Genomic DNA, 23,950 nt, shown 5'->3' on the forward strand with positions numbered 1-23,950 from the left:
AAATGATAAATATTCAGAAGAGAATGCTATAGAATACTTATAGCAATGAAAATAAATGACATACAGCTATGTATGATATAGATGAATAATACAAATGCAATATTGAAGGAAAGACACAAGACTTAATAATATATAACCGTATGAGTCCAATTACATCCCAACCAGGAAAAACTGAACTATATGAGTACAGGATACATATGTGGGTGGTAAACTCTACAGAAAGATAAGGAAACACCACAAAAGTCAGGAGGTAGGGAGTAAAGAGGGAGCTATGATCAAAAAGGGATATTTAAGGAAACTTCCTGGCCATTAGCAACATCCTATTTTTTACCTAGTGATGGTTACATGAATGCTTGCTTTTTTTTTTTTTTAAAGATTTTATTTATTTATTTGAGAGAGAGATCACAAGTAGGCAGAGAGGCAGGCAGAGAGAGTGAGAGGGAAGCAGGCTCCCCGCCGAGCAGAGAGCCTGATGCGGGACTCGATCCCAGGACCCTGAGATCATGACCTGAGCCGAAGGCAGCGGCTTAAACCACTGAGCCACCCAGGCGCCCGAATGCTTGCTTTTTAAAACAAATGAGCATTTTGGACGTATATTAATTTATGTCACAATTAAAACGCTTTTTTTGTTGTTGTTTAAATAAAGATATTTTCAATGTGACCTCCTCCAGGAAGTCTTCTAACACCCCAGACCAATGTAGGTGTTCCCTCAGCATTTTCCACTTCTTAACTGGCTATAATGCTTATTAACTGTAAGGGCATCTCCATTTTCAAGGGCAGAGATGGATGCCGTCTTGGCTCACCATCATATCCTACAGTGTCGAGCACATGGTGAGTGCTTAGTAAGTATTTGTGGAATTAATCAATGACTGCGTTGGTGGATCTGACTTGGCGAAGAGTAATTAATTAGCCAGTACCGGTACACTGCCAACCAGTAAGGATGTACTGAGTGATATGACGGAAGGAGAGACATACCTGGGGCAGAAGAACTGCGATCTAGCTCCATCACCTACGGACCATATCACCCTGAATAGATCTCTTTTTTCTGATCGTAACAGTGAATTTCAACTATGTGCTAAGTGCTTTTAGCTCTGTTAACTTCGTTTAAATCCTCACATTGTGCCTACAATGTGTTTCCCTTTCATCCTTCTCATGATTAAGAAATTCAAGTTCCAAGAGACTAAATAATGTTCCCTGAATCACACTGATAGTCCACAAATGGCAAAGCTAAGATCTCCAAGATTCATGCTTCTCTGATACTGCTACTTCTTTTCACCTCAGTTTCTTGGTCTATAAAATGGGATACAGGCACTGATTATGTGGCCTCACAGGACTGTTGTAAGGCCCAAAGGTGACAGTGAACATAAGCTCTCAAGCACCATGCAGATGTAAGGACAATAATATGTAACAATACCTACCATGGGTCCACACGAAGGAAGCAGATGGCTTCTACCCCTGTTGAGCTCTCAAGTCAGTTGTAAAGGAGAGCTAAGTAAACGGGAAAACTGGCAACACACATCAATAAACTGCCCTATGAAAGCCACCAGGAGAAGCACATAATACAGCTCAACTCTAAGACCAGCGGCGAGGGCACTGCGTCAGGCACGCAAGGCTTGTGCACTCCCTCCATCTTCCACCCGGCAGCCAAAGGGATTTTGTTAAGGCTTACTGCAATTCTTTTTTCTTTTTTGATTAAATGATGTACATTTCACAAGTCAGATTTACTGAATTATAATTTAATTACAGTAAATTCACCCTTTTAAGGTACAGTTTGATGAGGTTTGTTAAACATACATGGTTGCGTGACCACCATACAATGAAGAGACAGACTATTTCTAGCAACTCTGAAAGTTGCCTCGTGCCCCTTTGTAGTCAATTTCTCTTTCCCACCAACTGTAGAAACCAGTAAAGTAATTTCTGTCCCTATGGATTTGCCTTTTTCAGAGTGTAGAGGGATCTTTTTGATACAAGAGTCAGGGCAAGTTGTCCCGTATTTCAACCACCCATGGCATTCAGCATAAAACCCAAACGCCTCTCTCTGCATGGCCACCAGGCCTCTTTAATCCCATTTTGTGACACTTTTCCTTTCCTAAGGTCCAGCTTCCCTAGCCTTCTTTCTACTTCAGGGATCTTTCTTCTTCTTTTTTTAGGTGAGAGAGAGAATGCTCACATGTGCACAGGGGAGGGTGAGAGGAGCAGAGGGACAGGGAGAGAGAGAATCTTAAGCAGTTGGGCTAGGAGCCCGACACTGGGCTTGATCTCACAACCCTGAGAACATGACCTGAGCCGAAATCAAGAGGCGGACACTTAACCGACTGAGCCTCCCAGGTCCCCTTCCTCAGATCTCTCTTGACCCGCTTCCTTATCCCTTATTGCTGCTAATGACTCTCTCCTGTTTAAATCTTACTTCCTCCTTTAGAACATATCACTGTATGAAATGACCTTACTCATTCATGTACTTGTCTATCTCCCTTCTCTAAAACTGTAAGGTCCTTGAGAGTAGAGAAGCTGTCAGTCTTATTAAGAGCTCTGTTCCTAGAAACTTAGAATGAACACACGATTGGTCTTCCACTAGTATTCAGAGTGAACAAACAGGACCCATTGAAGGGAATAGGAAGGTTTGTGTAATTGAAACTTTTAGGAAAGGATTAAAAAACGACTGACCTTTTTGCACACAGGAAAAAAAAAAGGGTAGGAAGACCAGATGCCATTCTATCATCCTTTCCCCAAAGTCCTGCATCGACAGGGCCACAGAGTGCCTGAGAGACAGAGCTGGCACCTTCTCTGCCCTTGCCTTCTAGTGACCTCAGTCTTGTTTCTCTCCTGAGGCATGGGTCCCTCTGGCTCTTCTTCCGCCCACCCTGGCTGGAGCTCCCCCGCACAGCCAGCTCAGCCTCATAAATCTTCTTTCTCCTAGCCAGTGAATTCAGAGAGAGGGGACCCCCAAGGTTGTTTTGTATTTGCACTCTGGAACCATCTTCAGCACTCTGCCCCAGGCAAGAGGAGCACAGAATCCTGCTCCTGTAAACCGTGATAGCATGCGGAGACAAAGTCCTACCTCACAGGGCTCCGCACGCTCCGTGGAGCAGACACGTGGACGCACACGCACTGGTGTCCACAATTCCCTGAGCTGATGTCCCAGTTTTCTTTCTCAATTAGCACTAGACTTCTGAAAGCTTAATTTTGTTATAATTTATTATCTCAGTTGGGGGTGGCCAAGGGAGAAGGCGGGGAATTCCTTTGCCACGAGAACATCTGTTTTGCTGGACAGCAAAATTTAAATCAATGACCTCAAGACTTGAGCAGGAGTGTGCAGATCATTCGATTCAGTTTCCTGATTTTGTAGGTGAAGCTCCTAAGGCCTAGAGAAGGTATGGAACTTGCCTCGGGCCACCAAGCTAAATAGGGACAGAGCTGAGGTAGCACTCAGATTTCTTTACTCCTAGTCCAGACTTAGCCACCCTAGTATCTTGAGGTTGGCTTCTGTCTGAAACTGCTCTTTCAAAGGCCAGGAATAGCCATGGTCACCAAATACAATGGCCCTTTCTCAGTCCTTATCTAGCTTGGCAGTGCCATGGAATAGAGCCCTGTAGCCACACAGAACTTCCGGAAGAACATTCCCTCTCTGGAGTTCTCAGCAGGGTGCCGCTCCTGTTCCTCTGACTCCCAGCCTCTTTTCCCAGGGGGAGCTACTTATAAGCCTACCTGAGACAGATGTCCCTGCTTCCCTCCACATCGGGGTGGAGGGGGCTTCTCCTCTCCATCTGCATACTCACCCCAGGGGAGCTACACCCCCTCTCATGGCCTCACCACGCAGGGCAACTGGGCCCAATCCTCCTGCCAGCCCTGACCTCTCTTCTAAATGCCAGACGCCTTCCTAACACAATGATGTGAGCATAATACAAAAGTCATTCTGCAAGGACCCAAAATTCGCCCTTGTGCTTTGACTTTCCCTCTTCTGTCTACTACCCCACTCCCTGGTCCCACGCCTCCTGACTTGATGGCATCACTAAACTCTAACCTCCAGGGTCAAAACCTGGAGAACTTGTCTGATCTCCTTTCTTCTCCCCCCACTCAACTAGACACCAGGTCTCACCCATTCTGCCTCCCTCAATCTCTTCCCCACCCAGTTCCTCATTGTGGTTTCTTCCAATTTCCCAGTTCAGACTATAGAAATCTCCCTCTGCTTCTCAGCATCTCCACTGGTCTTCCTCTTCAAGCTCTGCTGACTTGGCACCCTACTACCTTACCATGGACAGTAGTGCACACTACTCTATGTTCTAAGTATATGCACCTTAGCAAGGCAGTCTGGGAGCCCCACAATCTAGCTCCGCACTTCCTTTCTAACCACTGCTCCTCAAATTCCCAACAAGCCCTTTGGTCACATGACGGCCCAGTGCTCCCTGATGGTGCCCTGCATGTCTGAGTCCTGCTTCTAGGCTTAGCTCACACTGTTTCTTCTTCCTGGATGATCAGGGAACAATTCCACCTGAAATTAGTTTACGTAAAAGAAGGGATTTATTGATTCACAGAGCCAGCTTCAGAGATTATAATAATTACTGTCAGATGTATTTCTGGCTTCCTTCGTCTTATTCTGCCTTCTCTTCATTCCCTCCCTCACATCTCAGTCTCTCAGCCTCACTCTCTTCCATGATAAGCAAGCTTCCTCCTTGCAGAGTAATAGAGATGTGGAAACAAGGCCCCAGACAGGGGCTCCAGGCTTTCATTATTCCAACCCAGGGAAGATCTTGCTGGGATCCCAGATGAAGAGCTTCTTTCTCATACTGACTATCAGATTCCAAAGAAGGACTCTGACCGGCCTGGACTGAGTCTTATCCCATTCCCCAGTCACTGTGGCCAGGAAAAATGCGATTTTGTGAATGGCAAGGCCTGGGTCACACAAACATTTCTTATCTTCCAGTGGCGGGGGCAGTGATGGGCAGCCTCACTGGAACAGCCTGGAAAAAGTAAAACAATGGGTGTCCACTGAACTCTCATCTCTCCACCTAGCTGTCTTGAGGCATGTGTGATCCTAAACCATATTGTCCAAATCAGACTCCATCGTTGCCTCTTCTGGGCCTTCATGGCACCAATTTGTCTCCTTCAACTGACTCAACTCTCTTGAGGGTAGGAATTGAATCCCTCCGTGATCAGCGTAAGGTCTTACTCAAAGGTGTGACTCCAGAAAAATTTTCACAGTCTGCAATTACAATGCCTGATTATTTGTTTATGAAGTTATTGCCTGAGTCTCCTGGGACCTGACTTGTTCACCACTGAATCTCTAAGCACCCAGAACGGTGCCTAACACATAACAGGTGCTAGATATATACTGGGTAAATGAATAAATGAATGGTTTGAATAGAAGAAAGACTACCAGGCTTTGGTGTACCGGTAAAGGAGCAAGTTGCTTTTTAATTCTTCTCACTTCAGCAAAATAAAAGGTAAGACAGGAACCCCCTCAACATCTTGTCCCCATCATGCCCCCTCCAAATACTTCTCCACGCACTCCCTAGCCTCACTGCCCTCTGGCAGTCTCAGGGAAGATGACACACATTCATGTTAATACCAGCTCGCCCAACCATACTCTGCACCCCGTCTCTGCCCCATCCTCTTCGGGGTCTGCTCCTTCTACCACTTCTTCTTTCCTATACCTTCAACATCTCCCTCCACATGGGCCCTTTCCTTCCTGCTTCTCAATGAAACCAGGTCCCACCATGTTAATCAACCACACAATTAAAATAAAGCCCCTGCTCAACCCTATTCCTTCTCTCCCTCCCTCTGTCCCTTTCCTTGGAGAACACATTTTCTTTTCCGGGGGTCTCCATTCATGGCCACCACATGCTCAGTCCCACTTACTTAATGCCCATTGCAATTTGGCTTTCCTCCTGCCACTCCACTGGGAACTGCTCTTGCCAAGTTCACCAACAATTTCCCAGATCCACTGGGTACCTGTCAGGCTTCAGCCTATTTGACTACTGCAGTATCTGATTCAGCCTCCTCCTTCTGGAAATTCCTTCCTTCCTTGGCTTACGTGCTGCTGCTCCACTCCAGTTTTCTTTCTGTCCTTTAGCTCTTCACCTTCTTGGTTTCCCTTGCAGGCTCCTCTTCCCAAATGACTACCACACCCTGGAACTGGGGCACATGCATGTTGTGGGGGCTGCATCTTCTGCCTTTTTGCTTAGCCTGTGAGGTGATGAACTTTCGTGGTTCCCACTGCTCATAGCAGCACAGAATCCCACATTGACCCTTCTCCCCAGGTGTGTCCTACATCCTACCCCACATATCCGACTGCCTGCCAGGGATCTCCACTTAGATGATCCACGAGAATCACCACCATGAACAAAGTTAGTCATCATTTTTCTCTGCAGGCCTTCCCTCTCCCTCCTGCATTGCTACCACCCACCAGTAGCCCAACCAGGAATCCTGAACTCACTTGTATCTGTATCCTTTATTTATTTATTTTTAACAATTTTATTATTATTATTTTTTAAGTAATCACTTCATCCAATGTGGGGCTCAAACTCATGACCCTGAGATCAAGAGTCACATGCTTTTCCGACTGAGCCAGCCAGGCACCCCATTGTCTATATCCTTTAAAATGAAATTCCTCAGGATGCCTGGGTGGCTCAGTTGGTTAGGCGTCTGCCTTTGGCTTGGGTCATGATCTCATGGTCATTGGATCAAACCCCACATTGGACTCTCTGCTCAGTGGGGAGTCTGTTTCTCCTTCTCCCCCTACCCCTCCCCACTGCTTGTGCTTGCTCACTATCTATTAAATAAGTAAATACAATCTTAAAAATAAATAAAATGAAATTCCTCCCCAGTGCACTTCACCTGATTATCAAATAAGTTCAATTATCCCATTGCCCCAGTATCTCTTAGTCTGTTTCGTTTTCCCACTCCACTGCTTTAAGTTACTTCTTAATCTTTTCCCACCTGGATCACAAAAATATCTTTCTGCCTGGTCCTTTAACCTCTGGGCATGACTCTCTCTAGTCCACATAGGTGATCCTTCTCAAGTTCAAGAAATGATCCTGCCACCCATTTCCTTAGACCCTTATGGTTCTTGAAAGTTCTCATCACAAGAAAAACAAAAATCTGTAACTATGTGCAGTGATGGATGTTAACTGGGATTACTGTGGTGATCATCTTGCCATTAATGCAAATATCAATCATTACGTTGCACCTCTGGAAGTAATATAATGTTGTCAATTGCACTTCAGTAAAAAACAAAACAAAACAAAAAAACCCCTCCTGGTGGCATCTTATTGTATTTAGAATAAAATCTGAAGTCCTTAGCACATCGGACAAGAAACTTCATGGTCTATCTTGGTCTCCTCTTACCTCCTTCGTCTCTGACAGTCCTCTTAGAGACTGTGCTCTAATCAAACCAAGTTATTTTACACTCCCAGCCTGCTCCATGTGCTGACATATCTTAGAGCTTTTTCACATGTTGGTCCCTCTGCCTGGCATTCCTTTTTTCCACCTGGCTAGCTACCTTCCATTTTTAAGACTCAGTCCACAGGCCACTTTCTCCCTGAACTTCCTACCTAGAGATGGTGCCCTTCATCCTCATGGGCTTCCTGCTCTGAAGTATAATCATCTTTTACATGTCACTCCCTTTGGGCTAAGTTCCTGAAGGGCAGGGACCTACACCTTCCTCTCTACTTCCATGACACCATGTACATGTCCAGCATATCAGGAGATGCTCAGTAAATACTTATGGATGGAAAGACAGATTGACTGAAGGATAGATGGATGGATGGATGGTTGAAAGGCTGTATATATACTACTATTTTGTTTTTCCCAAGTCTCCTCTGAACCACCTGCTTCTACCAAAGCCAAAGTCTTCAGTGGTAGCTTCTCTCTGCTGCCAGCCACAAAGAGCACACACTTCCGTGGCAGCACCAGCAAATGATTTCAGGAGCTGTCCAGATGATGTTTGGGGAACACGCTGGTGTCAGAATCAGTGTCAAATGTGAGAATGGCCACCATCTCCATTTCCAAAAGGAACCCAGCACCAATCAAACACCTGCTATTCTCTCAGCCCCTGTGCTCAGCCAAAGCTGCTGATGGGCACTGGGTCCCATCTGCCAGCTCTATTCTGCCCACACTGGTGGTGGTCTAGAAAGAACCCTGTAGGGTTAGAAAAGAAAGGACATAGGCTTTGGAAGTAACCACATCATGGTCTAAACACATCACTGTCACTTACAAAGCTGTGTGGCTTTGAGCAAGCCACCCAAATTCTGAGTCTCACTTCTTCATCTGTAAGATGCGAGTTGATGACTATTTTTCCTCATAGGTTGATGTGAGAAAAAAAAAAAGAGGATAATGGATTGCATTGAATATTATGAATGCTATGATCATCAAAATTTTCCAATATTATTTATCATTCTGGCTTATGTACAAGTGAGTTTGAGTTCATTGTGAACCTCATTTCTTTCTCTTCTCTTCATTTATCAAGCATTTATGAAGCACCTCCTGTGTGCCAGACATTGGCCTCAGGGTAGTATTATGAGCAAAAATAAGTCACCATCCCTGCTTTAGGGAGCAGTGGTAAGGAAGGGGCCAGCAAAGAAGACAGATCTATCACATACATAATTAATTGACAATATGTAATAAGCGCTAGTGCTCTGAGACCCTGGGGGCAGGTGACCCAGGGTTGATTTTATGGCATGAGGAAGCTGTCCCTATAAAGTAACAATTTTCCATAGAAAACCTCTCAGTTGGCTATGAGGTAGACAGAGAATCCAGGGTAAGTTCTTAGCCATGTACTATCCTGACATGCTATTCCCTTTCTCTTTCCTCCTTCTTGGTTGAGAAATTAAGTGAGTAGGGGGACAAATTCAGGGCACTGACTATTAGCCTTGGAGGATTTTATTTTACTTTAATTTTTTTTGTGCTATGAAAAGCACAATGTTTTTCCTCTTCTCTGTAAAGAAAATTAGAACTAAAGATGGCTCAGCAGATAAAAGCTGTGGGTGGTAAATACTCCCACTATTCCCCCTTGCATTTCAGGCTTCTAGGTTTCTCTTTGCATTTACTGGATCTTAGAGCTAGAAATCTGAAAGAGGCCTGGGAAATTCTGTGGTGAAAGCCCATGTTCAAATTAAGAGATGAACAAACCGAGGCCCAGAAGGTCTAAATGACCTGTCCAAAGTCAAATTAGAGAATGAGTCAAAATTAAAACACAGTTCTCCTGATCCTCCCCTTTTACCGATCTGCAAATCTCCCAATCCCTGGGATCTCAGGGACCTGACCCCAGGCAAGTTCCTTTACCTGCAGCCATCCCTGGTGGAGCCAGGCTGTCTCCATTTCTAAGAATCCTGGAAGCCACAGACAAACCACTTCTCCCTCTAACATGTCACTGGGGCTCTCCTCCCAGAAACATCCTGTTTTTTACTAACAGGATACTTTCAGAACCTCCTCTTTGGTTTGAGAACCACATCTGCATGAAAAGTTTGGTTAGAGGTGGTTTCCTCAAAATGCCTCTCAGGACTATGACTTTCTTGGCTGACAAAGCTTTGTGGTTGAGGTTGCTATTCAGCAATTCTCTTGGCTTTCAAAGAGCTTTCACAGGTACCCCCAACCCTTGCAGGATAGAACTGTAATTGATGCTTTTATGTTTAGAACCTCACATCAAAGTTCCCAATTTCATGGACCGGTTAGAACAGGGAAGGAGCTGGGGGGAACAGAACCCCCAGAGAGGCAGTGGGAGAGCCACTTGTCTTGACTCCTGGTGCAGTGCTCTTTCCCGCTCTTTGTAATATCACTCCAGCCTCATGGGCTGAAGCAGCTGCACCATCAAAAATGTCACATCAGTTATGACAACACAGTGTGTTATATAACGGCCGTGCAGAGCAGGCAAGGGGAAGAAGCCATGAGCATGAACCACAGCACTCCCCTTCTGGCTCTCAAGGAAGGTAAGGCCCACATACTTCAGAAGAGAACTCCATATGGGAAAGGAACACCCACTAATCAGTCAAAGGAATAAAAACTAGAGCTGACATTTGTATAATGATTTTTAGAACACTGTTATAAGGGCATTTCATACACTACATTATTTACTGCTCCTAACAACTCTATTAGGTATTTTTATTATCAGCCCCATTTTACAGGCAAAGAAACTGAAGTACAAAAAGTTAAGCAACTTGTTTAAGGTCACACACCGAGTTAGTGGAAAGAGCTAAGATTGGAAGCCAGGTAGCCTGGTTACAGAGTCTGTGCTCCTAATCACCTGTCAGCTTTAGAGAAGCATGCTAAATGGCTTCTCTAAAAACGAAACCAGCTATTTGCTTGAACCAGTAACAGGCCACTGCTCCTTCCTCTCCTATCCCTCTATGCTCATGCCGGATTTTTTAGATGGTTTCTATTCTAGCCAGTATTGTGTATGAGCAAGAAGCACAGGATAATATAAGAATGTGATGCAAATTTAAAGAAATTCTTAGAATGGAGATCATCTGAGCACCGTTAAGCTGTTTACGGTGATGCAATCCATAAGGTAAAGTGCCCTATTCATAGTGCCTGCTGTTCTTAAATTTGTGTAGTATGTGTACAAATACACACAGAGTTTTCCTCCGTCAACATCAAAAGTTCTTCTTCGCCAGTGTCAAGTCTGGGGGTAACCCTTTCCAAAATGTTTTCTCATTTTGAAATCATCCCTTTCCCAGCTTGCCTATTGCCTTTCAGATCACGATGAGGCTCTTGTGATAATGGTCTGTCTAGCTTCATAAGAAATGAGAGCCTGAAGACACCCTGGGAGACAGGAAATCAAGTCCCTGCATCCAGATGCACTGACCACATGTCAGAAAACCAGGACCGTATTCTGCTCATATTAAATCTCCAGTGTGAACAGAGATAGGGTACTGTGAGTCACTGAAGAACACGAGTGACCTGCCCTACCTTTAGCAGATGTGGCACTCTGAGGAGCACGCCACAATCTGGGGAGTTCCAAGTGCTAGAGAAACAAGACCGTACTCTTGACTCTGAGCATTGCACATCTAACCTAGTCCCACACCAAGAGAACAGCAACTCCGGATTCCGTGAGAGCCATGTCGATCCAGAATGAAGCCTCATGCATTTAATCTAGTCAGGAGCAACCCTTTCGACAAGCAGACACATTCTACTTCAGAGTCCAACAGGTAACTGGGGTTCAGGAGTTCTGCGGCTGATTCCTGAGATCAGGTGGACCGTTTGCTACTCTTCTGGCAGGAAGGTCTGTTGGTATTTACAGCTCAGTGAACAGTAAGCGGGGAGAGAGCACCATCCATCAGCAAAGGAGAACTCATCTGCTACTTGATCTGACATTCTGTTTGCGCTCACACGGTCTCCAGAGAGCAAGGTGCATCCATTTGAATAAACATGGAGATAGGAGGAAGGGGGAAGGGCAAAACAGCCAAAGAGAGGACTGCAGAAATAACAAGTAGGAAGAAGAGCTGCTCTAAGAAGAGTAGCTCTCCAGAGTGCTGCCTCCACGTGGGACCACATGGGACCCTTCGGGGATGTGCAGGAAATGCCCTTTTAGACAGCTGCCCTTTACAGAGTAATGGCTGCAAGTGGTCATTCCCTTCCACACATGACTGCCACTTAATACAGGCGCTGCACGGCAGCGTGCGGAATGAACACGGGCTTGCTGTGAACCTAAGCTACAAAGGCAGAGACACCCAAGTTACAAAGGCAGGGTCAGCTGGTGAGAGGACACCTCCAGCTTTTGGTGGCAGGTGATGTCTGAAGACCCCCTGCCCCAGCAGGATGGGGTCTGTCCTCAGAATCAGCACCTGCCGTAAGGGCTGGGATATTTGTATGAGAAAGGACGTCTTCACCAGGCAAATCCTGCCATTTGTTTTATAGTGGCACCGAGCAGGCATTTTGGGAAAAAGCACATACCCCAAGTGTCCCATTTTACTGTGTCCATTTATATATAAAGCCAGCAGCTTGCAGGCCACGCCTCAGTGCCACCTTCCAACTCTCTGTCTTCCTAAAAATCCACTTACTGCTCCAGAAACAGACAGCCTGAGTGTGACATCACAGAAAACTCAACACCTCAAATGAGGGCGAACTGTGGTACCTACAGCAACTCCACGAGTTCGTTTTTCGTTTTCATCAGGTAGGTAGCCCTAACAGTTGTCAAGGCACAAAGTGGGAAGTCCCTTAAAATGATATTCTGTTGCTTCCACACTTCATAAAATACGATTCTTCAGGAGAGCTCTTTGTAAGGGTTTTGGTAACTAAATAAAATTAATACCTCCTTTTAAAATTTTGATTAGTCTGAATAAAGTGTCCCACGGATGCAAAAATGATGAGGCCGTATCGTAGGTGAGGTCCCGGCCTCCTAATGAGCAGAATTATGTAAATACCACGTATTGAAAAAGGTCACTGATTACTCATGGTGTGTGTAAAATTTTGTTTGTGCTGTGTCAATGATCGTTGTTTATTTCTCAGTACTGAAATGTTGTCTGACACAGAGCTCCAAAAGGCTAACTCACGATCACCTATGCAAAGGAAAACAAAACAAAACAAAACAAAAACATCCAGCAAGCTATGTTCAAAAGAAACTTTTAATAAAGTATGAAGGATGAGGCTTTGAAAATGATGGTCTAATCTGTTTACCTCTGAAATGGATGGAGGTTTCCCACTATAACACGCATCAAGCGAAAGAATTTCAAAGGTCAGTCTCCCTGCAACATTCTTAGCCTGACGTAGGTGTTAATACTTTGTTCTGAGCAGCATCTACTATTCAGTCCTTTGTCATATAACTTCACTTACTATTTATATATGGAAGCCTATTCCTTCCAATCAGTACGTCACAACACACAGTTGAGAACACAGGCTCAAAGGAATGGCTCTTTGCTTTTCTGGAAATGCTGATTTAAAAGGGTCTGGAGAAATCTGAATATCAATATTCTTTCAATCCAACAGGAGCTATTAAACCCCACACCCCATTAGGAAATCATCAAATTCTCACAGGGCAATCACCATGCTGAACTCTAATTTCATTATCCAGGTGAAATAAAACAGCATCTAAATTAATTCATACATATGGCCTGATAGCTTGGTCACCAATCACACTACACAAGGAAGTCCAAAAGTGCTTTCTGCAAATGCCACCCAGATTTTTGGGCCCCCCCCCCCACCCACAGTACAGGTCTCCTGACTCAAGTAACTCTCAGTCAAGTGGCGATTGGGAAAATCATCTCTGCAAGGGAGGACTCAAAAGAATTTGTCACTAGGATACAGTGACACCAATCCCACATTTTGTGGTTAATAAAACAAGTCCTGCATCCAGCTTGGCACAAGGCCCTGATCTGATTTATTTCGAGCCAAGCTGGAGGGCTCACAGAAAAAGCTACCATTCATGAATGCTTCAGGAGGACAGGATGGCAGGGTCCTTTGCAGCAAAATTTACATGGCCAGAAATCTTTTTCACTGACCTTTTGAACAAACCTAGCCTATTTCCTAAAGAGTTGGTGTATTTTTAAAAAAATTTAATAGTTTTAACTACAAAATCTCAGTTTTGTCTGACATTTTTCTCCAAAAATATGTCCTGTGGGAGTAAGACAAGTGGGGAGTAGGGGGTACAGGAGAAAGAGAAGAAATGCTCTGATATCTGATTTAACCATCTCAAACATCAAAGGCTTGACTTTTCCCCCGCCTCAGTGTAACTAAACATAAGACACATAAGACTTTCCCCGGAAAAACCTACATGCAGCCTTCATTTAAGATTTCCTGCCCCAGTATATAATTAGGAATTTTCATTCTAAAATGGCACACCTATTTCCTCGGAGAACTCAGCTCTCTTTGAATAAAAAAGGCGACGTACCCTTTGGGGGACTCGGTATATATTTTTAAACTTCTTATTAAATCAACCTAATTTATGGGACATGTTCGGGGAAAAAAAGCAGGTAAGGAGTTGCCTTGCTGGATGGAAAGTTAATTTGCAGACTTCCCCCACCCCCTTCCCCGAGCCTTTCCGAATGCCTCCGGCCCCCTCCGAAGCCGCTCGGTTCTCTCCGCCGGAGCCCCGACTCCGTTCCGAATACTACCGAATCCCTCCGAGCCCCGCGCCCAGTCCGCACCGAGCCTAGCCGAGCGCCACCGAGCAGAGCCCCATCGACTTTTCCGGCCTCAGCTGGGCGCTGTCCACCACTCGCAACGCCTGAAACCTCACCCAGCCCCGGTGGCTGGGGCTTCTACCCGGCTTTGAGGCCGCCACTGCAGATTACAGACTTCTGAAGTTTTGAAACATCCCCCTCTGGGAGAGAGGGGTGGCGCTGCTTGCATTTACCGACCTGCAAGAGCTCCAGGCAGATGCAACATGCACCTTGTTGCAAAGAGCAATTCCCCAGGCCCCGCCTCCCCATCCATTTGGGCTGCACAAGCTCCAGAGAAGCCCCAGGCCAAATTACCCGTGGCTCAGAGGGGTGCGGTGAGCCGAGGGGGCCTCTGCAAAGAAAGCCCCAGGGAGCTCTCGAACGAAAATAAGAATATGTCAAGCAGACGTGGGGAAATTGTCTCTGAGTCGCTACTCCCTACCATCATGGCGCCGCCTAGAACCCGCTTGTCATGCCTGTTACACATGCAAGATTTTTTGCATCTTGGTTCTGAAACCGCAAGCATGCTTCGTCTCCCACCCACCTTTCCGCGAAAGGGGTTTTTATTTTCCATTGTTTTCCTGCGGGATGCAATTACTTCAGCTATTCTGTCAAGCTGAAAAATAATCATTTTTGTTTACTGCACAGCAACCCCTAATTAGGAGCTGTGTGTGCACGAAGGTGTCACAGCAAAGCGACGTGGAATCCTCGCTAAACGGTCTTAACGAACTCCTCAGTCCCGAACTGACAGCCCAACGGAAGCAGCAGGGCCAGGAGGCCGTGAGGGCGCACACCCTTTCCCTGCAGGCCACCCCCTCCCAAGCAAAGCTTCCTGTGGGCTCACCAGGAATTGCCGAGTGGATGGGGCAAGAAGCAAGCCTGAGAGTGGGAAGGAGGGGTGAGGCTCCTTACTGAGAAAGTGTGGAAGGGAAAGAATATCCCATTTTGTTTAAATTTTCAACCATCACTCAAATCCACCCCCAGTTAATTAGGAGGGGAAACTGATATCTTAGGCAGAAGGGGGCGGCAAGTGGGGCCTTGAAATCCGCATTGTGGGTACATTACAAGGAAAGTGGCCTATGCAGAGTGTAAATAAATACATTGATAAAGGCCACTGAGTGAAGGAAAACTGCCCCTGTCAGAAGAGCCAACGCTGGGGGTGGGGGGGCGGGGGGAAGTAAGGGACCGGCATTCAGCTTCAGCCTCAACCAGCATCTCTCTTCCACCTCTGCCTTGGATACAGCTGTGCCAGTCACATCTGTTTGGAAACCCATCTCCTTCCCTACCACATACCCCTTCCCCTAACCCTAGTCCTTTTGGGGGGGGGTGGAGGGGGAAGAAACCACAACCTCCAATTCAGCACCAAATCCCTGAACAGCAGACACTTGATCCTCCACCCCAGCCTAGGGCTGGGTCCCCTCCATCTTTTAGTCAAGTTCAAAATCACTGCCCCAGTAGAAGAGCAGGGGCAAGTGAGATTAAGGACGTAGAAATGGGGGGGGGGGGCGGGTGGAGGGAGGAGGAGAGAGAATTACAGAATGAAACAGAGACAGAGATAGAAATGAAGGTAGTGATACACCCAAGAAGAGTAATGATCATAATCATGCCAATAGTGTGATGTTCTGATCAATATGGCGGACACTGTCATTCATACAACTACAGGCGCTCATTTCCCTCCCCCCCCCGAAAAAAAAGGAAAAAAAAAACCCACCCACCCGGGAGTTGGGGTGGAGGACCCAGAACCAACGTAGGGCATGGGGGAGGGGAGTCAAATCCAGGTGTGTGTGTGTGTGTGTGTGTGTGTGTGTGTGTGTGTGTGTATGTGCGAATCAGAAACCAGGCCTGGAGAGCAATGTGGAATGAGCAAGGTAATACAAATGACAAAAAATTATTAATAAAAGTACAAATCCCAAGACCACAGGGACTTACTTCATCTGCTTCACAATGGTGCTTTTTCCTGATTCTCCAGCCCCTGTTGGGACAGACAGGGGGAAAAACTGGTGAGTGTCAGCTTAGGGGAAGTGTGGGGGGGGGGGGGGCATGGGGGTAAGGCAGGCGAGAGGGCGGACGATCCTAGGCACACAGTGGTGCCAAATCGGGGACCAGGTCTTCCCAGGCACGAATAGGGTGGGAGAGCGGGTGGAGGTGGGTGCGGAGTGGCCGGGGTCGGGAGATGGGGGTGGCAGCCCCGGTCCTTACCCAGCAGGAGTAATTTCACGTCTTTGGCGGCGCTGATGCCATCCTCTTTGAGGTTTTTCTCAATCGCCTTGCTCCGCTCGAGGGCGGCTCTCTCCTCTGCGCTCAGAGTACATCCCATGGTGGCCCCTTCCCTGCCACAGCCCGCACGACTCGGCTGGCACGGCTCCCCGGCTCGGCGCGCCCCCCACCCCCCCAGAGAGCAGAGCCTGGGCTCAAAGGGGAAAAAAACCACGATATCCTTCCCTTGGCCGAAAACAAAAATGTCGGGAAACCAGAACCCCCCAAAAAGCCGCTAACAAGATTCCAGCAGCGGAGGCTCGCGGCAGCTGGCGGGCTCTAGGGGTGTCGAGGCGAAGGTGGCCGGGGTCTGGGGCTCCGGGGCCGAGGGAGGAGGCGCCCGCGGTCCGAGGAGGCGCGGGCTGCAGGCACTGAGGCTTGTGCACGACCCAAAATAAATAAAATAATAGTTGAGGCAGGAGCCGCAGCCGGAGCCGGCGGAGGGTGGGGTGGGGGGCAGGGTGGGTCCTTCTGCCGCTGCTGCCGGAGGAGGAGGAGGAGGCGGCGGCGGCGCGGGGTGTGGAGGGAGTGAGTGAGGGGGTGCTGCTAGTGCATGTGCATCGCGGGTCCTCAGCCGACGGTGCGTCCGCGGCGCCTTCGCCGACCCCCGCGCGCAGGGCAGGGCTGGGCAGGGGGCCGGGCCGGGGGGGGGGGGCAGGTCTCTAACGGGAGGCGGCGTCGCTGTCTCCCAAAGCTCGCATCGCTCGGTGGAGGCTACCGGAGAGAGAGGGAGAGCGCGAGGGAGCCGCGGGCAGCGGGAGCTCGAAAGGGAGAGAGAGAGAGAGAGACAGACAGAGAGAAAGAGAGGCTGAAAGGGAGGGGAGAAAAAAATGAAGGGAGAGCCAGCGAGCGCGCGCGCCACAGCCCGGGCGGGGGAGGGGGCGAGCGCAGCGCGCGAGTGCGCCAGCGGCTCTGCGCACCCCGCACCGCAAGCCGCCCGCTGACGTCAGCAGGGCCGCGCGCCGGGCCCCCGGGACGGGGAGGGGCGGGGGCCGGGGGAGGCGCGCGCGCAGGGGACCGCGTCAGCTGGCGGCGGCGCGCGCGGCGCTGCCTCTCTTCCCCCAGCGGCCCCCGGCCCGCGGCTCCCCTAAGTGGGCGCGTGCGGGGCCTGGAAGGGGGCGGAGCCTGGGGCCGGGCGCGCGCCTGGGCGTCCCTCCCCGCCTCCGCCCCGCCCCCGCCTGGCGCGCGGGCGGCGTGGACCTCCTGGTTAATGGGAACGCGGGACTGGGCCGCCGGCGTAGCGGTCAGGTGGGCCCCCCAGCTCGCGCCCCGCGCCGCCTAGTTAGCTCTCCCGCTTCCGCTCCATCTTGGCTCCGGTAGCTTGGCATCTTGGTCACTCTCCAGCTGCCGGGGCCGCAGCAGCCGGGACCAAGTGACCTCAGCGAACGCGAGGAGAGAGTGGGTCTGAGCAAACCCGCGTTCCCGAGAATTCGCCTGGGGCGTAGGGGCAGATACGGATTGTCCGCTTCCTGCGACCCGCGAACGTTAATTGAGCACCTAGTATGTGAGACAGGAAGCTGTGAGGAGAGGAACACATCAGGATGAGACAAAGCCAGGGCCTTTTCTCATGGAGCCTCTTCCTCCCCGTGCCGTCGTGGACCCTGCTCCGAGATTCCCGGCCATAGGTATCAGTCCAGCACACCAGTCCCACCCTGGGAAGCTTTCTGTTTGGGAGGGACAGGTTTTCATGAGCTCCTAGCACATGCTTAGGCTCTATGCAGAGTTTAAACGCTTTTGCTCATTTTGAACGGTTTAGCTTGGTTGAAATCTTTGCATTGAATTCCCTTGTCCTGTCCCTTCCCCAAAACACAAATACGTAAAATAAATTTTAGATTTTTGGTGAGAGAAGAGATTTTCTTTCTTTCGTCAATTTTTAGAACACTTTCCCCCTCTTCTTTTTTCCAAATGAAGACCCAGAAACCGGGGTCAGTTATTTAGCATGCAACTAATCAAATACTGAGGAAACACGTACATATTTGCCAAAAATCAGGCATGTTCTGGGCGGTCGGTCTCTGAGATTTTGAAAAAACTAGTTCTCACTGCACAAAATGGTTTTACAGTTAGTTCCCGCAGACAGCCCCAGGGGCCCTCCTAGAGAAAGGGGCCAATAGGAAAGGTTGCATGGGGATAGGACAGGCAAGAGGCCAGTGGAAAACGTTTTCTCTAACAGTTGGGCACTTCTGTGACTCTGAAAGCAAACTTGTTTGTTTCATTTCAACAATAGAAAAAAGCATTCCTGTTTTTGGAAATGTTACCCAGCATAAAAATATATTTGCAATGGTGGTTGGGGGTGGGGGGACTAGTTAAGGCCCACCCAGAAGCGAACATTTTTTTCCCTTGAGTTTTTTAATGAGTTATTTGTCTCTTTATATAAATATGTCAAAAGTTGTAATGCAATTACAAATTGTTGTAATGCAATTTGAATATTTAAATTTGAATCATATTTTATGTATTCTAGGAAACCTACAAAGGGCTCCTAAAGAATTTGTTTTATAAAATAAATAACTTCTTCGCTACCTCTCCTGACCCCATCCTCTTTTGGTGTGTCTCTGGGGAGGGGAGCTTAAGGGATAAATCTGGTTTGTTAAAAATCAGTATGTCACTAAAAATCAGCCTTTCAGATCCAAAACAGAGCTTGGGTACCCAACATTCTATAGAATCTATTATTTCCTCTACAGGTTGCTAGGATGATTATGCAGATCTATCTGACAAAGGGAAAAAATTCAGCAACTTCACCCAGGTTCTGCTATCCCTACACGGCTGCATTTGAAAGACCCAAAGAGGTAAGAATATAATCATTTTTTTGAAGATGACGGGTCAGGTCAGTCTTACATCTTAATACTCTTTCACATCAAGTAGTTCTTAAGATGTTAGGCTTGTGGGGAATTGTTAGGAATTTTGGGGGAATGGTTAAATCAAACTATCCTTGCTTTTAGTTATATTTATTCTTTCTCAGTATTACTTTTTTTTTTTTTTTTTTTTTGGTGTGCATGTTTTATTTACTCAGTACTTACTAAGCACCTATCTGCCCTGCCCAAGGTGAAGTTCTAGGCACTGCAGATGTAGTACTTCAGGTTTGTCTACGTGTTTTCTTCTTCTGGGTCACTTTGCATCTTTATAACTGGGGTTCATAAAACAACGAATAATAATCCACTTCATCTGTATCATGCCATACAGCTCATAGAGCACTTTTGTAAAACTTATCTCTTAGGATCTTTCCATGAAAACCTCAGTTAGGCACTGTGCTGTGGGGAATGGCACGGAGGAGTAGAAAGAGCCAGGGTTATGAATGCAGATCAGCCCGGGTATCCATTCTATAGTTGAGAAAACTGAGCCTCTGAAGGGGCGAATAACTTGTTTAAGGTTAGGCCATCATTAAGTAATAAACCAGAGCTCCTTTTTTTTTATTATTATTTTTTATTTGTTTATTTACAGCATAACAGTGTTCATTGTTTTGGCATCACACCCAGTGCTCCATGCAGTACGTGCCCTCCCTATTACCCACCACCTGGTTCCTCAACCTCCCACCCCCCTGCCCCTTCAAAACCCAACCAGAGCTCCTTTTATAGGTTTGTGGACTATTTGGGCAATAAAACGTATATAAATCTGTAAAGCATACTTTTTAAACTCTGGGAAAGCTCATAGCCCCAGAACCCACACATATTTGCCCCCTCAAAGGAAGTGAAGATGACAACATCCCAGTTCTCTGTGAGCTATGAGTGATTAGATAGTACTGCAAGTGTTTAATTTGTCCACAATTAATTCCTGTGGGAATGGGGAAATTACAGTCCTAACATCAGGAATGATCAAGGACAGATTCCATTTGCTTTTATTTTGTATGATCCTCAGAATTATGTTTCTCTGATTATTGCTTTTGGCCAAAGAATCATGCTCATTTACCGAATCCTCAGTCCGCTCTCTCCCTTACCATATACACACACTGTTCAGCATATTTTAAGTTTTAAAAGTAAGTAATTAGAATGTTCTATAAAAGGGGCCTCTCTAAAATGGGCAACAGTAAAAACCTACATTAAGATGCCTTTTTACTACATATGGCTCCTAATGCTGGAGGACAGAAATTTATGATACATACAAGACTCCCCAGTCTGACTTATAGGATGCCTGCTCTGATTAGATGAGCTGAATTTCCCTATTTCTTCCCATTTGTGATTACCTTAATTAAATATGTATATATTGATAATCTACTGTGTTTAGTATGTTGATTTAGAGTCAAAGGAAAGTTTAGGTAGGTATAAACTTGGATTCTTGAAACCCTAGGACTGTTTTTTTCAAAACCATTCACATCAGAATTCGCTGGGATGCTGCTTAAAAATTCAGTTACCCGTCTTACTTCTGTGGAGTCAGACTCCTCTGCAATCTGCATTGATAGCCACTCCCCAGATGACTTTTCTGTACAAAAAGTGCTAGATCTTGTGCGTTATACAAAATCTATATGTGCCAATTAATTCTGCTAGGAGCTTACTTTTTAAAGTTCAAATATCTCACATGTTTCCGAATTCAACTTTATGTTTACTAGTTTTTTATATTTTTTGCGAAAGGAAAGGATTATAAAAATCGCTCTTCCTTATGAACACCACTGTTGTGGGAAGAAAATAGGCTAAAACATGTGGTTCACGAACTAAATGAATCCATACTAAATCTCAGGTGAATTAGGCATTTTAGGGAGAATCATAGATCACTAGAGATTTTAAGCTTGCGCACTAAGTGTTTCTATTATGAAATTGATAACTTGCAATTTAACTTAGTGGTCAATATAATTTGGGAAAGTGTCTGGGGTTGGGCTAAGAGATGACTTAGTGTTTTCTGGTGAATATCTGGCATGAATGAAGGAGATGCTTTTTTTTTTTTTTTAAATCAAATTTATGTTTATGTCCCTAGAAGATAGGCCCCCTTATTTAGTCCCTATTCAACACTTTTCTGATATTATTTTGAACACATCTCTCAGACTTACTGGAACAGGGGTTCTCAAATGTTAAATGTGCTAAGAGTTACCTGGGATGCTTTAAAAAAATGTGGATTCCTGGGTCCCATCCTCAAACTTTATCAATCAGTAGGTCTGAGATGGGGCCTGGAAATGGTCATTTTTATAATCATACCTTCACCTCTGAGTAATACTGAGGCACTTTGGGAACCACATCACTGGAAACACATCAACTCCTTTGAGGTGAGGGAGTTGTCCTATCACTTTGTGTATGTCCCAAAAGGTCAAGCATGGCCCACTGTCCACAGGTTGTCAGTCTTAATACTTGTAAATTATATTCACATATCTATAGGCAAAGGTTAAATCAGATTACTTATCAAGTTCTCCCCAGCTCTGAGACTTTTTGATTTTTCTAGTAGAAATTTTGTGACTTGATGATTTGGGAAGATTTTTAAGACTGAGTGAGTTCAAAAAGGTAGTGGCTTTTTTTCAAGTCAGGTTCTGAAAACTGAAATGATACTGAGTTTAAATAAATAAATGGGAGATTTATTGGTATTTGGGAGCTGGTGAGAAGAGAGCATATGCCAAATGTTTTTGAAGCCCCATTAGAAAATTCTTTGCTAAATTTTGTGTCTTGTTTGTTATCTTGTAGAGTTCATGAAAAAAAAAAGTTTTTTCTTTATTTCTATTGTTAGAAATAAAAGATGCTATGGGAAGAAATAAAGGGTTTGTGTATTTTTAAATGAGGGGACTTGCATGAAGGAGCAGATTAAGGCTTGTAGGTAATTGAATTGAGCTCTTAAGTTATTGAAATCCATTATGTGGTCACTCTTGAGAACATTATTTGTTGAGTGTACTTTGATAGTTCAAGAACCCCAAAGAGGGTGTGCTTTATGATTTTTCTCAATTTAGGATAGCAAGAGAATCCCCCAGGGATGCATTTGGCTCAGACTGAGTGGAAAGTTTGAGGGGCTAGGACTGGTGCTTTCACATTGATAAGATTGACCAAGAGCTGAAATTAAAGTTGGAAGCTTGGCTTAATATAAAGGCATCACCTACCATCCATGGTCTGTGTTAGAATTTTCTTGGAAAATCTTTCTTTAGAAGTCAAGATTCTTATTTTTTAATGCTGGGAATAATGGTACTTTTCAACCTCCCTTGGCTGAAGTTGACAGATAAGATTAGCAGGTAGTTGTTTATAAAGTATTTATTTAATACTTACTAAGTCCTCCAGAAGGCAGGAGATTTCCTGACACCAAGATTTCTTGCATTATTTATCATATTTTCTATCTCCATAGAGCCTTTCATGCATGCACCTCCAACACGTTTTAGACATTATCTCATTAGTCTTCTGTAAGCTTCAAGGTCCAAAGAATTATCATCACATTGCTCTCTACAAATAGAAATGTTTCTCTTTGTTCCTGTCAGTTGTATTTGTGAAAGCAAAAAGTAGGTGAATTTTTATCTCCGTCCAGTTAATCCCAGTTTGAACTGGCTGTAACAAGTATGACTGGGGAGACATTAATTAATTCAAACTTATTAGAAGTGGGTTGAAGTTAGAAGTAGGTGGACTAGACCGATTTAATTTTGTGACCCTTCTCCATCCTCTTCATGTGATTTAGGGTGTTCCCAAGGCCTGCCAAATACCAAGAACATGCTGTTCTAGTAGGGTAACATCGTCTTCAGTTGAGCAGACATTTGGGCATGCTGTCTGTTCCCCAAAGGCCTGAAAAACCCTGACCTCTGTAACAGAGAAAAAACCTTTTAATGAAATTCCTATGTGTGTGATAGGCACACATCTATAAAATTAAAGAAGGGCAATTCAAAGAGACACATTTTTAACCAGACACCTATCCCAGAGGACTTTGAGCTAGAATCATTCAGAGCTTCAAGTAGAAAGAAAAGAACTGAACTGATTTCTTCTCAGGCTGTCTCTGTCATCTGCTGCCCCTCCCCATTGCCACTGTAGCTTTCGGAGAGAGCTAAGAGGAGGGGAAAGAAAAAGAAGGAGGAGGACTCTGAATTAGTTATATACTTTTTAAAGTCCATCCCAGGTCCATCCCAGGACCCTGAGATCATGACCTGAGCTGAAGGCAGAGGCTTAACCCACTGAGCCATCCAGGTGCCCTGCCCAAAAGCAATCTTAAAAAAAAAAAAAAAAAAATCAACGTTGTGATCTCTGGTTAAGAGGTGGGATGAATGGGCCATGGAAAGAATTGGTTAGTTTGATCATCCTTTCTTTTGATTCCACCATCTCTACTTCTGTTCTAGGAAAGAGGGGACACCAATCACTTCTCTTTCTATTTTGCCTTTCCCATTTCTGCTCCACTCCTGTACTTGGCTCGACTCCCCCTACCCCCATAAACATTTCTCCAGTGAGAAAATAGTGATAAGAAAGACATTTCCCCCATCATTGGCTTTATTTATTTACTACATGTTCAGTGTGTGTGCACCATGTGCCAGCCTTTGTGCTAGGTGTCGCGAGTAAACTGTGGAATACAGCACACATGGTCCCCTGGCATCATGGTACACATCGTCTCTGATTTTTGAATTATACCAATCTCTCAGACATTATTTGATTTGATCCTTTCAACAACTTTGAAATAGCCAAGATTTCTGTTTACGTTTCATGCATAATGAAGTTAAGCTTAGAGAAGTTCAA

At 45.8% G+C, this 23,950-nt stretch overlaps 1 protein-coding gene across 3 annotated transcripts in view; it reads right to left on the bottom strand.

The window, feature by feature from the left end:
- The window catches only part of GNAO1 (G protein subunit alpha o1), a 165,664-nt gene extending 148,438 nt beyond the window's left edge, over window positions 1-17,226 (bottom strand). The window contains exons 1-2 of one of the 3 annotated variants that reach the window (XM_045987871.1): window positions 16,290-17,222; window positions 16,020-16,062 (exon numbers count right to left, since the gene is read on the bottom strand). In XM_045987871.1, the coding sequence (XP_045843827.1) occupies window positions 16,020-16,062; window positions 16,290-16,407 (161 nt within the window). In that variant the 5' untranslated portion in view covers window positions 16,408-17,222. Of the gene's footprint in view, window positions 1-16,019; window positions 16,063-16,289 lie in introns of all 3 variants that reach the window. The other 2 variants (XM_045987872.1, XM_045987870.1) reach the window with 2 other exon arrangements.
- Window positions 17,227-23,950: the final 6,724 nt, after the last annotated feature.

This window comes from Meles meles, chromosome 19 (assembly GCF_922984935.1).
Source record: "Meles meles chromosome 19, mMelMel3.1 paternal haplotype, whole genome shotgun sequence".
In the NCBI taxonomy this organism is placed as follows: domain Eukaryota; kingdom Metazoa; phylum Chordata; class Mammalia; order Carnivora; family Mustelidae; genus Meles; species Meles meles.